This window comes from Pan troglodytes, chromosome 2, assembly GCF_028858775.2.
Source record: "Pan troglodytes isolate AG18354 chromosome 2, NHGRI_mPanTro3-v2.0_pri, whole genome shotgun sequence".
Taxonomy (NCBI): domain Eukaryota; kingdom Metazoa; phylum Chordata; class Mammalia; order Primates; family Hominidae; genus Pan; species Pan troglodytes.
The window spans coordinates 153,104,829-153,119,841 of NC_086015.1; the positions used below are offsets into that span (position 1 = coordinate 153,104,829).

Genomic DNA, 15,013 nt, shown 5'->3' on the forward strand with positions numbered 1-15,013 from the left:
ATTATTGATTTTTGTTTTCTTCTAGGGGCCACCTTATCTTAGTTCCAGAATTTAGTCTTCCTTTGGAATACTACCTAATTCCCTTCCTTATCATAGTGGGCATCTGTCTCATCTTGATAGTCATTTTCATGGTAGGTACATTAACTTTTAATAATTTTTAAAAAATAGTATGGATGAATCTAAAAACATTGTATTGAGTGAGAGAATTTAAACAATGTGTACATAAAAGAGTACATATTATATAAATTCATTTATGTGAAGTTCTAGAAAAAACAAAGATAATGTGAATAGGAAAAAGTAAGAATGGTGATTTCCTCCGCCGGGGGGGGTTAGAGAGAAGTGATCGATTTACTGAAAAGAGTATAAGGGAACTTTTGGGGGATGACAGTCGTGTTCTGTATCTTGTTAGAGATGTGGGGTGCAAAAATGCATGGCATTTGTCTGGATTCACAAAATTAATTGTGTTGTACATTTCATTATATGTAAATTTTACCTCAAAATGAATTGCAAAAAAAATTTACTAAACCTAGTAATGACATGCATGCCAAAGTATTTTAGGGAAAGTACACTGATATCTGCAACTTACTTTAAAATACAATGTAAAAAAATAAGAGGAAAAAGTAAGATGTATTGATGGGTAAATAGGGTTGTGACAAAAAGCACAGTAAAATGTTAATTATAGAATCCAGGTGGATATATGGGTATTTATTATAAAATTCAACTCTTCTGTATGTTTGAAATTTTTTATATTAAAGTATGAAAAAAATAATGTGAGAGCTTAAGGTTAAGGGGGAATGACATATTATTTCTCCATAACGGTGGTTATCAAAATATGGTTACAAGACTATTAGTAGGTCTGCAAGCTCAAAATTATTATGTAATAATATTAAGGTAGTATTTCCTTTGGTCACTCTCATTCTCTTAGAGGTGTACAGTAAAAATTTCTAGAGGCTACATGATGTGCAATATCAAAATATTTGAAAACAGAAGCAGTTTGAAAATCCCTCTGTATTCTATTTGGACAGATATTAAAATAGATTTGCAAAGATATAAAACAGTCCCACTCTTCTTGCCAACTTCTTTGTCATAAAGAATACATATTTTCATATTCAGTACATTTATTATTGTATTGAATTCATAGATTAGTTTAAAGATTAAATGCTATCTTTAAAATGTTCAGTCTTCCTATGATGCTATGGTATTTTTAAATTTACTTATTTAGGTCTTTCCATCAGTTAAATAATTTTTTTCCTATAAATGTTTTGCATGTCTTTTTTTAGACTTATTACACATATAGTAAGTTTTTCTTGCTACCAAAAAAAGGATTTTTGAAATTATATTTTTTAATTGGTTATTCTTATAATTGAGTATTAGAGTATTGCTTTTTATTAAACATTTAATTTTGGAATAATGTTAAGATTTACAGAAAGTTTGCAAAGAAGAGAATTCCTGTTCATCCGTCATCTACTTTCCCGCATTGTTAACATTTTACATTGCCAGGAGATTTTTGTCAAAACTAAGAAACTGACATTGGTACATTACTGTTAACTAAACTCCACATTTTGGATTTTACCAGGTTTTTCATTAATGTACTCTTTCTGTTCCAGGATCAAATCCAGGATACCACATTGTATTTCATTATCCTGTCTTCCCTCTGGTCTATGACAATTTTGCTGTTCTTGTTTTTCATGGCCTTGATAATTTTGAGTACTAGCCAGGTATCCTGTAGAATGTCTCTCAACCTGATTTTTTTCTCATGATTAGACAAGGCTACAGGTTTTTCAAAAGAGTATCACAGACGTGAAGTGCCCTTCTCATCACATCATATTTGAGGGTATATGGTATCTGTAGAACATCACTGATGATGCTAACGTTCATCCCTTGGTTAAGGTAGTGTTTGCTGAATTGAATTTCTCCACTTATAAAGTTAATATTTTTTCCTTTTTCTACTCTTTTCTTTCTTTAGAAGTGAGGCACTAAGTATAGCCCACCCTTAAGGTGGGAAGGGGAGGGCATATCTGCATTATTTGAAATTCTTCTACAAGGAAGATTTTTCTCTTCTCAGCATTTATTTATTCAACCACTTTCATTAGTATACACTCATGTATATTTATTTTACACTTAGGTTATAATCCAGTAATATTCATACATTATTTTTGTTTTTTGATTGTTTTTAAATTGTTTAACTTTGGCTCTTGTCATGCTGGATCTTGTGTTCCTTTGATTCAACGCTATCCCTTTTTTTTATTATTAAGCACTTCTTGACTACTATCTTGTACTATAAGATGCTTCAGGTTCATCTTATATTTTTTATATTTTTCTTGTCCCAGCCCTAGCATCAGACCTTTTCCCAGGGAGTCATGTTTTTTTTAATTAGAGAGCTATATTTAGAAAGCAAGGTTTGGTCAGGGGACATTATAGATTTTTATATATTAATCATGTAATCATGTCATTAATCGTGTAATCATGTAACAAATTCCATTATGGTAATTTGTTTGTTGATTCCCTTGGGGTTTCAGCATAGAAGCAAGAAAGTAGAGAGTAAGTTAGAAAACCAAAAAACAAACAAACAAAAATACCCTTGGAAAACCAGGAGTACAAGTAAATAACCTTATACAGATAAAGAATATAGACTAAAAACTTAAAATAAACATTATTAAATGGTGAAATGCTAGAAGCCTTCCCTTGAAACTCAAGAACAGCGGGGCCGGGTGCGGTGGCTCACACCTGTAATCCCAGCACTTTGGGAGGCCAAGGCGGGTGGATCACCTGAGGTCAGGAGTTCAAGATCAGCCTGGCCAACATGGTGAAACCCCATCTCTACTAAAAATACAAAATTTAGCTGGGTGTGGTGGCAGGCATCTATAATCCCAGCTACTCGGGAGGCTGAGGCAGGAGAATCATTTGCACCCAGGAGGCAGAGGTTGCAGTGAGCCAAGATCACACCATTGCACTCCAGCCTGGGCAACAAGATCGAAACTCCATCTCAAAAAAAAAAAGTCAAGAACAGGAAATGGATGTCTATTGTTGTACCTCCTTTAACATTGTGCTATATTTTTTGGGAAAATAAAGGGGAAAAAGCAGTATAAGTTGTGGACATAAATCAGATTTTTATTTGCTTGACTTTTTTAAATGGGTACTGGATTATATGTTTTTTATCTGTTGTAATAATAATTGGTTTTTCTCTCTTTTATCATGTTTGTGTTGGGTTACATTAATATGCTTTGTAAATTTTGAAATTCCTTATATTCTGGGGATAAATCCTGTTTATGATGTATAAATTTTGTCCTTACATCTCTGGATTATTCAGATTTCTAATATAGATTAATTTTTTATACTTGGATATCGATGTAAAAATTCTAGAATATTAGCAATCTGAATATTCAGGTAAAAGAAAACTTTGGTTTTATGGGGCCACCTTGACATCAAAACTAGACAATCCCTTGAGCACTGTTGGTAGGAAGGTAGAATGGAACAACCACTAAAGAATACAGTATGGCAACTCCTCAAAAAATAAAACATGGATCTGGTAATTCCACTTCTGGGTATATACCAAAAAGAATTCAAAGCAAAGACTCGAATAGATATTTGTACACCATGTTTATAGCAATATTATTTACAATAGCCAATGATGAAAGCAACGCAAGTGTACATTGACGGATGAATGGATAAACAAGATGTGGAATATGCATACAATGGAATATTATTCAGTGTTATTAAGGAAGGAAATTCTAACACATGCTACCACATAGATGAAACTTGACTTTATGCTACGTGAAATAAGCCAGTCACAAAAGGACAAATACTGATTCTACTTATACGAGGTACCTGGAGTAGCCAAATTCATAGAGACAGAAACTAGAATGGTGGTTGCCAGGGACTGAGGGGACTGAGGAACGGGGAGTTATTGTTTAATGGATACAGAGTTTCAGCTTAATAAGATGAAGGCTGTGAATGGATGGTAGTGATGGTAGCACAACTGTATGAATGTACTTAAGCCATCGAACTGTACACTTAAACGTGGTTGAGATAGTAAGGTTTATGTTGTGTATATTTTACTGTAATTTTAAAATTAACTAGGCAATCAAAATTATAGCCTCATAAAACTAAGCTTTCTCTTACTTTCTAAAATAGTTTTTTTTTTTTTAAAGAAAATTGGGGTTATCTGTTACTTGACATTTTTGTAGAGGATGCCTATAAAATCATCCATGTCTAGTGACCTTCTCATAGTTATATAGACATTCAGATGGTTTTCCAGTTCCTACTAAAGTGTATTTCTAAGAAATTTCCTGTTTTCAAGTGTAGTGGAATAAAGTGATTTATAATATTCGTATACTCAAATAACAATTTAAAGAGAATTTCTACTATTTGTGGAATAAGTTATCTTTATTCATATCCATCTGTGCCTTTCACAATGTTGTCAGAAATTATTGCCTTATTAGTCTTTCAAAGAAGTAGGCTTTCATTCAATAAATATTTATTCTGTACCTATGGTGAACTAGGCACCGTTCAAGGGTCTGCAGATTCATCAGTAAACAAAATCGGTAAAAATCCCTGATGTTAAGTAGCTTACATTTTAGTAGAACTTAATGCTAAATTCTTTACTTTCTTTATTTTTATCATGAATTTTTGTTTTTATCATTTTCTTTCTTCTACCTTGTCTGGTTGTATATCTGGTTGTTGATTCCCTTGGGGTTTCAGCATAGAAGCAAGAAAGTAGAGAGTAAGTTAGAAAACCAAAAAACAAACAAACAAAAATACCCTTGGAAAACCAGGAGTACAAGTAAATAACCTTATACAGATAAAGAATATAGACTAAAAACTTAAAATAAACATTATTAAATGGTGAAATGCTAGAAGCCTTCCCTTGAAACTCAAGAACAGCGGGTTGTATGGCTTTTCTTTTTCTAGTTTATTCAGCCAAATGCTTATTTTTTTCTTTCTAGTATATGCATTTAGGTTATAAATTTTTCTACAACAATAACTTTAGCTGAAACCCACAACTTTTGATAAGGAAAATTCTTATTTTCATTTGACTTAAATTTAAAAGTTTTTCATTTTAATATAGGATGTTTCTTTATCACTCTTAATGTTTCAATCCATATGAAGGGGGAACTCTAGTTACTATGACTCTTAGCCCTTCTCTGCCCATTTGCTCTTTCCACCTTAGAGGAGATAAAGTGTCTTATCTGACACTTTAGGAAGGGCAAATTGGGCACACTTGGTTCAGCTCCACCATCTTTGTTTTGTTATTAACCTGACTTTGGGACATAGATGTTCATTCAGCTCCTCCAGGGTTAGGGCTGGTTCTGCAATTCTGCGGCAGGGTGAAGGGAAGGCCTACTTCATTCCAAAGTTGTCTTTGTCTATATCTAAGTGGCTAAGGCAACCTAATTCTATTGCTCAATAAAAAATTCTGTTTCTTGCACTGCACGGGGGTCATGCTAATCTTCTCTGTATCATTCCAATTTTAGTATATGTGTTGCTGAAACGAGTACAGAAAGTTCTGTTTCTGTCTCCAGTGAGAAACACTTCCTCCTTCTGGCCAGTTCATGGTCTTATTTCTCAAGTTATTTAGAATCCAGGTGGCAAAGGGGCGCATGCTGATTATAACACCCCCTCAGAAACGTAGATATTCATTATGATTTGTTCTGTGACTTATGAATTACTTCAGTACAGTTTTACATTTCCAAAATATGTATTTTTTTCTATTGATTTCTAATTCAGTTGTGTTGAGGTAAGAAAACATTGTATGTTATGGATTCTTTGGTTATTTTCAAAAACCTCCTTTGTGGCATGGTTTTCTGATTAAATTTTGTAAACATTCCGTGTGTGTGAAAAGCTGTGAAGTGCAGTTCTATGTCCATTAGTTCGAACTTGTGAATTTGTTTTGTCTAGTCTTTTAACAGCTTTATTGAGACATAATTAATGTAACTTAAAATTAACTCATTTAAAGTACACAATTCAATAATTTTAAGTATCTTCACAGAATTATGCAACCATCACCACAATCGTTAATAATTTTCTGCGTTCTTTTTCTATTTTCTGAAGCAGTGCTAAGAATAGAACAATATTATGAGCCACATTTTATTGTAATTTTAAATTTTCTGGTAGCCAAATTTAAAAGGTTAAAAAAAGGAAACAGATGAGATTAATTTTAATACTATATTTATTTAACTCAATAAATCTAAAATATATAACAACATTCAGTTAATACAAATATATGATATTTTTATATTCTTTTTGTATAGTGTCTTTGTAATCTGGTGTCTATTTTATACTTACAGCACATCCCAGTTCAGACTATCTATGTTTCAAGTGCTCAGTAGTCACATGTACTTGGTGGCTACCATATTGGACAGCACAGGTCTATAGTCTTCTAAATTTTTTGTGTGCTTAAGCTATAAGTTGCCGAGCTTGTGAATGTATGTATTTCACTATTTTGTTTCTAGATGAGGTGTTGTTTTTATTGTTGTCATGACTCTCCTAATGATGCTTTTTGCCTTAAATTCTATTTTGCTTGATATTCTAGCTTTTCTTTTGCTTAATATTTTCATGGTAGATCTTTATCCCTTTATTTTATTTTGTATGTTAATTTGGTTATTTTATGCAGGGTCTTGCTCTATCACCCAGGCTGGAGTGCAGTGGCACAATCATAGCTCACTATAACCTCAAGTGATCCTCCCACCTCAGCCTCCCAAGTAGCTGGGACTAGAGGCGCACATCACCATGCCCAGCTAATTGTTTTGTTTTTTTTTTTTGTAGAGATGGGGCCTCTCTGTGTTGCTTAGGCTAGTCTCAAACTCCTGGGCTCAAGCAGTCCTTCAGCCTTGGCCTCCCAAAGCACTGGAATTACAGGTGTGAGCCACTGCACCTGGTCCTATCCCTTTATTTTTTACTTTTATTTTTGTCCTAATGTATCATTCAGTTTTAATCTTGTGTCTTGTAAATAGCATATGATCGGAATTTTTTTCTTATACAATGTGATACACTCCTTTTGAAAACGGTGAATTTAATCCATTTAACATATATTGTGATCACACATGTATTTGGATTAATTTCTATTGTTTACTTTTTATTCTGTATTTTCTTCTGTGTAAATTTGCAATAATAACTTTTACTTTCTTTTTCCTATTGATATGAAAATTTGCATTATATTGCTGTTCTTTTAGTGGTTACCATTAAACTTTAAAAAAATTTATGGAGGTATGATTTGACATAATAAATTACACATATTTAAATTGTACACTTTGGTAAGTTTTGACGTAGGTTTATAAGCATATATGTCACTTATGCATATGTATATCACATATATCATCCATATGTAACAGATATGTATGTATATACCTGCGAAACCACCACCACCACAATCAAGATAATGAAATATTAACCACCCTAAAAAGTTTGGCAATGCCTTCCTTCTACCCCTTCCAACTTTTCCTTCATCCTCCCCTCCCTACCCTTCTCCATGCCCAGACAACTACAAATCTGATTTTAGTCACTATAGATTACTTTGCATTTTCTACAGCTTTATATAAATGGAATCATAAAGTCTGTACTCTTTTGTGTCTGTCTTCTTTCTGTCACCGTAATTATTTTGAGATTTGTATATGTTATTGAGTGCATGGATTGTTCATTCCTTTTTATTGCTGAGATATATTCCATTGTGTGAATATACCATGATTTGTTTACCCATTTACCTATTGATCAACATTTGGGTTGTTTCTAGTTTTTGGCTATTACAAATAAAGCTGACATGGACATTTGTTGTATGGAAATATGCTTTCATTTCTATTGGGTAAGTATATCTAGGAGCAGGACAGTTGGGTCACAGGATAAATGTGTGTTTAGATTCATAAGAAATTGCCAAGCTCTTTTCCAAAGTGGTTGTACCATTTTACAATCCCACCAGAAAGTGTATGAGAGTGCCAGTCCCTCCACTTCCGTGCCAACGCTTGGTATAGTCAGTCTTTTACATTTTAGTCACCCTAATAGGTATATTGTATTATAGTATTTATGATTTGAATTTTTGTTTTCCTATTGACTGCTAGTAGACATTGCACATCTCTTCAAGAGCTTATTTGCTGTTTGTCTTGTATGGTGAAGTATCTTCAAATATTTTGTCCATTTTCTGTTGGGTAACTTGTTTTCTTATTATTGAGTTTTGAGAGGTTTTTATATATATTCTGGATACAAATCCCTTATCTTGTATACAATTTGCAAATATTTTATTTCAGTCTGTGGCTCATCTGTATTTTTCATTTTTAAATTTTATTTATGTATTCATTTACTTATTTATGTTTTGGAGACAGGCCCTCACTGTTGTGCAGGCTGGAGTACAGTGGCACAAACATGAGTCACTGCAGCCTTGACATCCTGGGCTCAAATGATTCTCACACTTCAGCCACCCAAGTAGCTGGAACTACAGGCACACGGCAATGCGCCAGGCTAATTTTTTTCTTTTTAGAGATGGGGTCTCACTATGTTGCCCAGGCTGGTCTTGATTTCCTGGCCTCAAACAGTCCTCCCACTTCAGTTGTCTTTTATTTTTTTAACAGTGCCTTTTAAGCAGAGAAGTTCTTAACTTTGACATAGTCAAATTTTTCCTTTACAGAGGGTGTTTTTGGTATTTGGTTTTTGGCCCTGTGTACTTTCTTTTTATTCTTGCAAGCATAGCAATTTATAGTTTAAAATATTTTGTACATTTTATCCAGCATTTCTGAATATTTGTAGTGAAGGTGTTCTGCATTATTTCTGCCTGTTATTCTGCAGTAACTAATAAGTGTATGTTTGAAATTTTTATCAGTTTGTAATATATAGGAATATCAACCTTCCCATTCTTTTTTTTTTTTTTTTTTTTTTTTTTTTACCCATTGGAGTCTTTATAAAATCTATAGTTTACCATTTGTATTTTTGCAAGCAAACAGTTATATGATTTTTATAATGTCTCCGTAGGTAATTCAAAGATAATCAAGATCAATTAATAAAAAATTCAAGGGGTAATTCATGGGTTAACTAATCACTAATGTAATTTAATGCTTTAATTAACAGTACTATTGCAATTAGAATTTAAATGAATTGAATTGATTTGCAGTAGCTATCCAGAAACTTAAAAGATATTTGTTATTTTAATGGTCACTTTCTCTTTGCACATTTAATATCTGACTCCTTTTTTTACTCTTTTATTTTTAGATCACAAAATTTGTCCAGGATAGACATAGAGCTAGAAGAAACAGACTTCGTAAAGATCAACTTAAGAAACTTCCTGTACATAAATTCAAGAAAGGTAAGTATTTGTTTTCTAAATAATTATCCTTAGTTTATTTAAGACTGCAGGGTGACTATACTCTTTAAAAAAATTTTTTTTATTATTATTATACTTAAAGTTCTAGGGTACATGTGCACAACGTGCAGGTTTGTTACATAGGTATACATGTGCCATGTTGGTTTGCTGCACCCATCAACTCGTCATTTACATTAGGTATTTCTCCTAATGCTATCCCTCCCCCAGCCCTCCACCCCGCAACAGGCCCTGTTGTGTGATGTTCCCCTCCCTGTGTCCATGTGTTCTCATTGTTCACCTTCCACTTATGAGTGAGAACACGCAGTGTTTGGTTTTCTGTCCTTGTGATATTTTGCTGAGAATGATGGTTTCTAGCTTCATCCATGTCCCTGCAAAGGACACGACCTCATCTTTTTTTCTGGCTGCATAGTATTCCATGGTGTATATGTGCCACATTTTCTTTATCCAGTCTATTATTGATGGACATTTGGGTTGGTTCCAAGTCTTTGCTATTGTGAATAGTGCCACAATACACATATGTGTGCATGTGTCTTTATAGTAGCATGATTTATAATCATTTGGGTATATACCCTGTAATGGGATTGCTGGATCAAATGGTATTTCTAGTTCTAGATCCCTGAGGAATCGCCACACTGTCTTCCACAATGGTTGAACTAATTTACATACCCACCAACAGTGTAAAAGTGTTCCTATTTCTCCACATCCTCTCCAGCATCTGTTGTTTCCTGACTTGTTTTTTTTTTCTTTTGAGACGGAGTCTCACTCTGTCACCAGGCTGGAGTGCAGTGGTGCGATCTTGGCTCACTGCAGCCTCTGCCCCCCAGGTTCAAGCGATTCTCCTGCCTCAGCCTCCCGAGTAGCTGGGATTACAGATGCCTGCCACTGCACCCAGCTAATTTTTGTATTCTTAGTAGAGACGGGGTTTCACCATCTTGGCCAGGCTGGTCTTGGACTCCTGACCTTGTGATCCATCCACCTCGGCCTCCCAGAGTGCTGGGACTACAGGTGTGAGCCACTGTGCCTGGCCTGTTTCCTGACTTTTTAAGACTATACTCTTATACTACCTTCTGTGTCCCTACCATAAACTGTGCCTAACGCTAAGTAGACTTTCAGTTAAGAATGAATGAATAAATAAATGAATGAATGAATGTGAGAGATGATGTTTTGCTGTGATGACCTGGTGAAAGCAGGAGAAGGATGCACAGTCTGCAGAGAATTTAAAAACAATAATTAAACTAACCAAAATGCTTGTAAATATTATCACCATGTGCCATTAGTTCTAAACAATGTCAGTAGATAAAATATTTTTCTGTACCAGGTGAACTACTCTCACTTACCTTCCTCCTATTCTGTCTCCCACAATATAACACTGTATAGTGTTGTATTAACTAAACACATAGGTAGGTAGCTGTTATATATCATCACTTATATATATCATCTTAATTTTCATACTTCTATGAACTGTATACTCTTATTATTTTCCCTTTATAGATGAGGAAAAATCGGGTCAGGGACATTAGGAATTTTAATATCACATAGCCAGTATTGACAGAACTAGAGGAGAGGTGTGACTATAATACCATAGCCAATGTAAGTTTCCCCTATAGTATAGTTTCTCTGTGATTTAGTGACCTTTTAGTGCAGATACCTACTTGATAAATCCTTTTGGCTGGCACTTCCCAGACTTCATTTTCATATACCAGTAAAAATATTCTGTTTTTTAATTCAGCAGTGAAAAAGTGTAGGGAGTGGAGGGAGAAAATAGAGAAAAAGGCAATAAAACATAGTTCTGCCACATTTTTATTTTTCAAATAATAAAATGTTTTATAAACCTGCCATTTACCATTAACATTAAAAAATAGAACACTTAACAAAAAAAAGTAGGAAAAAGAACATCATGTTAAAATAAAGAAATGAATAGACATTTCTAAAAATGCACTGCATTTTACATTTACATTATTATTATACAGTGATTTACATTATCATTATATAGTGTGGATTAGTTAATAGTTTTTTTTGTTTTGTTTTTAAGAGATGGGGTCTCACTGTGTTGCTCAGGCTGAGCTTGAACTCCTGAGCTCAAGTGATCATCCCACCTCAGCTTCTCATGTAGCTAAGACTATAGGCATGTGCCACTGGGCCCAGCTTGGATTAAAGATTTCCACATAGACCAGAACTAGTTTGAAGATTAGGCATTACTTTTTTAGGCTTCATTTTGTGTGTTTAAAAATATGTTTAAAATGGCCAGGCACGGTGGCTCACACCTGTAATCCCAGCACTTAGGGAGGCCAAGGCAGACAGATCACTAGGTCAGGAGATCGAGACCATCCTGGCCAACATGGTGAAACCCCGTCTCTACTAAAATACAAAAAAATTAGCCGGGTGTGGTGGTGCGTGCCTGTAGTACCAGCTACTCGGGAGGCTGAGGCAGGGGAATCACTTGAACCCGGGAGGCAGAGGTTGCAGTGAGCCGAGATCACATGACTGCAATCCAGCCTGGTGGCAGAGCAAGACTCCATCTCAAAAAAAAAAAAAAAAAAAAGAAAAGTTTAAAAAATGGTGATACTGTCCTGGGTTTAAAGGGAAAACATGTCATTGGCTTTTCCTCTGAGTAAGATGGGTAGCTATAGTAGGATTTTGAACAGAGGAGAGAGAGAATGTCTCAGTTAACTGTTAAAAGGATCCTTCTGCTGACATTAAGAATAGGTTATTAGATGGCAAAGGGTATAAACAGAGAGAACAGACAGGAAAGTTATTGTAGTAATTCAGGTGTGATATAAATGTGGCTTGGGGTGATATCAGTGGAGGAGAAGAAATCTTTAAATACTGGCTGTATCTGGAGATGGAATACACAGAATTTACTGATGGACTAGATATTGGAAGAGGAGACAAGGATGACTCCAGATTTTTTGGTCTGAACAACAAAATGGATGGTCTATTTAAGGACAGTCCTTAAATAGAAATAAGGATGGTTAATGTATGAGAGAGCAGGTTTTAGGAGGGAAATTGGAAGATTGGTATTGAACATATGGAATTTCAGATGTCTATTAGATGTTAGAAGTTTAAGAGAGAGGTCTGAACTGGAAATACCAGCATGAAAATGTATTTATATCATTAGACTGGATGAGATTACCAAGAGAGTGAGTACAAAGAGAGAGAATACCAAAGATACTGTGGGGCATTCCATCATTCAGTAGAAGAGGAATCAGAAGTGGCAGCAGTGGAGACTGAGAAGGTGTGACCAATTACATAGGAAGAAAATCAGAAGAGTGTGATTTACCAGAAACCCAGTGATGCAAATCTATCAGGGAGCAAGGAATGATAACCTGTGTCAGTGCTGCTGAACATAAGTAAGATGAGAGCTCAGTATTGACCACTAGAGACTATTGATGATCTTGATGAGCAGTTGACAGAGTGGTCAGGCCAAAAATCTGATTGTAGTTGATTTAAGAGAGAATGGTGGAAAGAGAGGAATTAGAGATAGTTTTTGTAAGAAGTTTAACTAAAAAAGGGAGCAAAGAAATGGGGTCATAGCTGCTGGGGGAAGTTGAGTCAAGAAATAACAGCATGTTTGTTTGCTAAAGGAAATTGATGATGTAGGTGACAGATGGGAGAGTCCCTGTAATGTTCTTGAGAAGGCAAGAGGAGATTGGATATCTTGCACAAAAAGGTGAACTGGCCTTAGGTAGTATCATAGAGACTTGAGCTAAGGGAAAGTAGAATATGTGGGTGAAAAATCACAGTAGGTGGGTATTTGTAGTGGTGAGTCTGTGGAAATGTTCTTTGCTTTCATTTCTCTCAGGTAGGAAATCACCAACTGAGGGTGAGGACAGAGAGGAGGTATTGGAGCTTTTAAGAACAGAGGTATAAAATACTATTATTCCAGGAGAGTAGGAGGAGGAATGGACTAGGGAAATATAATATGGTTGCTTGGCAGCCTGAACCCATTTTGAATCCATCAGCATAACTGTTTTTCTCTATGGAGTGGTGTTTATCATCACTTTTTTCAAAATGTGAAGTATAACATTTATACAGAAGAGTATGTAGAATACATATTTCTAGAATCATCCAGTTCAAGAGATAGAACATTACTGCCACCCCAGGAGCTGTTATGTTCCCTTCTAGATAAATAATCCTTTCTTGTCCTCTGGAGGTAATCACTATCCTGGCTTATGATAATTTCACTGCCTTTCTCAAGTTGTACCACATACGAATGCATACCTAAACAGTTGGCTTAATTTTGCCTATTTTTGAATTGTATTTTTCTTACCTCTGATTAATTTTTTAATGAAATTTATACACTTAGTTGCATTTAGGTATAGTTCATTTACTTTCATTCTGTCTTTTAAAGATTTTACTTACCCACTTTACTGTTAATTGACATTCTTTTTTTTCAGTTTAGGGCTATTATAAATCATACTTTTGAGAATATACTTGTACATATATCCTGGTGCATATGTCCATGAATTTCTTTAGCATATATACCTAGAAGTAGATTAATTTGATCATAGTATATAGCTATTTTCAATTTTATTGGATAATGCAAAATCACTTCCAAAGTGATTGATGGTACCAATTTCTACTCTCACCAACAGTCTATAGGAGTTCCTGTTGTTCTATGTATTTATCCAATACTTTGTACTGATGGACTTTTAAATTTTAGCATTCTGGTGGGTTTATAACTCATTGTTGTTTTACTTTTTATTTCCCTTCTTGCAATGAGGTTAAATATCTGTTCACATTATTTGCCAGTTGGATTTTCACTTTCACGAAGTACCTTTCATGATATATGCCCATGTGTCTGTTTCATATATAGGAGGAATTCTTTATATGTTCCTACAAGCCTCCAGAGGGAGGCGTAGTATATGGCAATTTAGTTCTTCAATAATTCTTGTGTTTTAACTGTCTTTTTCTAGTTTATGGACCAGAATTCTTGCCTTTCATGGTAGTATTCTTCTATTTTTGTTTTGTTTAGTTTTGTCTTGATTTGTTTTTTTGAGGCGGAGTCTCGCTCTGTCCCCTAGGCTGGAGTGAAGTGGCGTGATCTCAGCTCACTGCAAGCTCCGCCTCCCGAGTTCACACTATTCTCTTGCCTCATCCTGCCGAGTAGCTGGGACTACAGGCGCCCGCCACCATGCCTGGCTCGTTTTTGTATTTTTAGTAGAGATGGGGTTTTACCATGTTAGCCAGGATGATCTCGATCTCCTGACCTCATGATCTGCCCACCTTGGCCTCCCAAAGTGCTGGGATTACAGGCGTGAGCTACCATGCCCAGCCTCTTCTGTGTTTTTAGAGTACGTTTTCTATCCCAAGATCATACAGATGTTATTTTATATTACCTTCTGAAAGCTTTATATTTTTGTCTTTTGTGTTTAATCCACATGAATTGATTGTGTAAAACTGGAGTCCAATTTAAGTTTTTTTTCCAGTTTGATATTTTATATAAGGGTATCCAGTTGTTCCAGAGCTAATTATTGAAAATACACTGTTCTGCAGTGTCACCTCTGATGTAAATTAAGGTCCAGATATGTGTGGGTTTGTTTCTGGATTTCTCTTGGTTTTATTGTTTAACCGTGTATCAGTATCACACTGTTTCAATTACAGTAGGTTCATGGTAAGACCTGATAGAGCTAGTCTTCCCACTTTGTTTTTTTTCAATAGTGTTTACCTATGTTTAACACTTTGCCTTTCCACTTAAAGGTAAAAATC

At 34.9% G+C, this 15,013-nt stretch overlaps 1 protein-coding gene and 1 pseudogene across 6 annotated transcripts in view; one reads left to right on the plus strand and one right to left on the minus strand.

Annotated features, from left to right (window-relative positions):
* Positions 1–15,013, plus strand: part of RNF13 (ring finger protein 13) — a 151,801-nt gene that overhangs the window by 101,583 nt on the left and 35,205 nt on the right. For all 6 annotated transcript variants that reach the window (XM_054681164.2, XM_054681163.2, XM_001142115.7 and 3 more), the window contains exons 7-8: positions 26–131; positions 9,193–9,286. In XM_054681164.2, coding sequence (XP_054537139.1) covers positions 26–131; positions 9,193–9,286 — 200 coding nt within the window. The remainder of the gene's footprint in view (positions 1–25; positions 132–9,192; positions 9,287–15,013) is intronic.
* LOC112208779 (U6 spliceosomal RNA) lies at positions 5,406–5,498 on the minus strand (annotated as a pseudogene).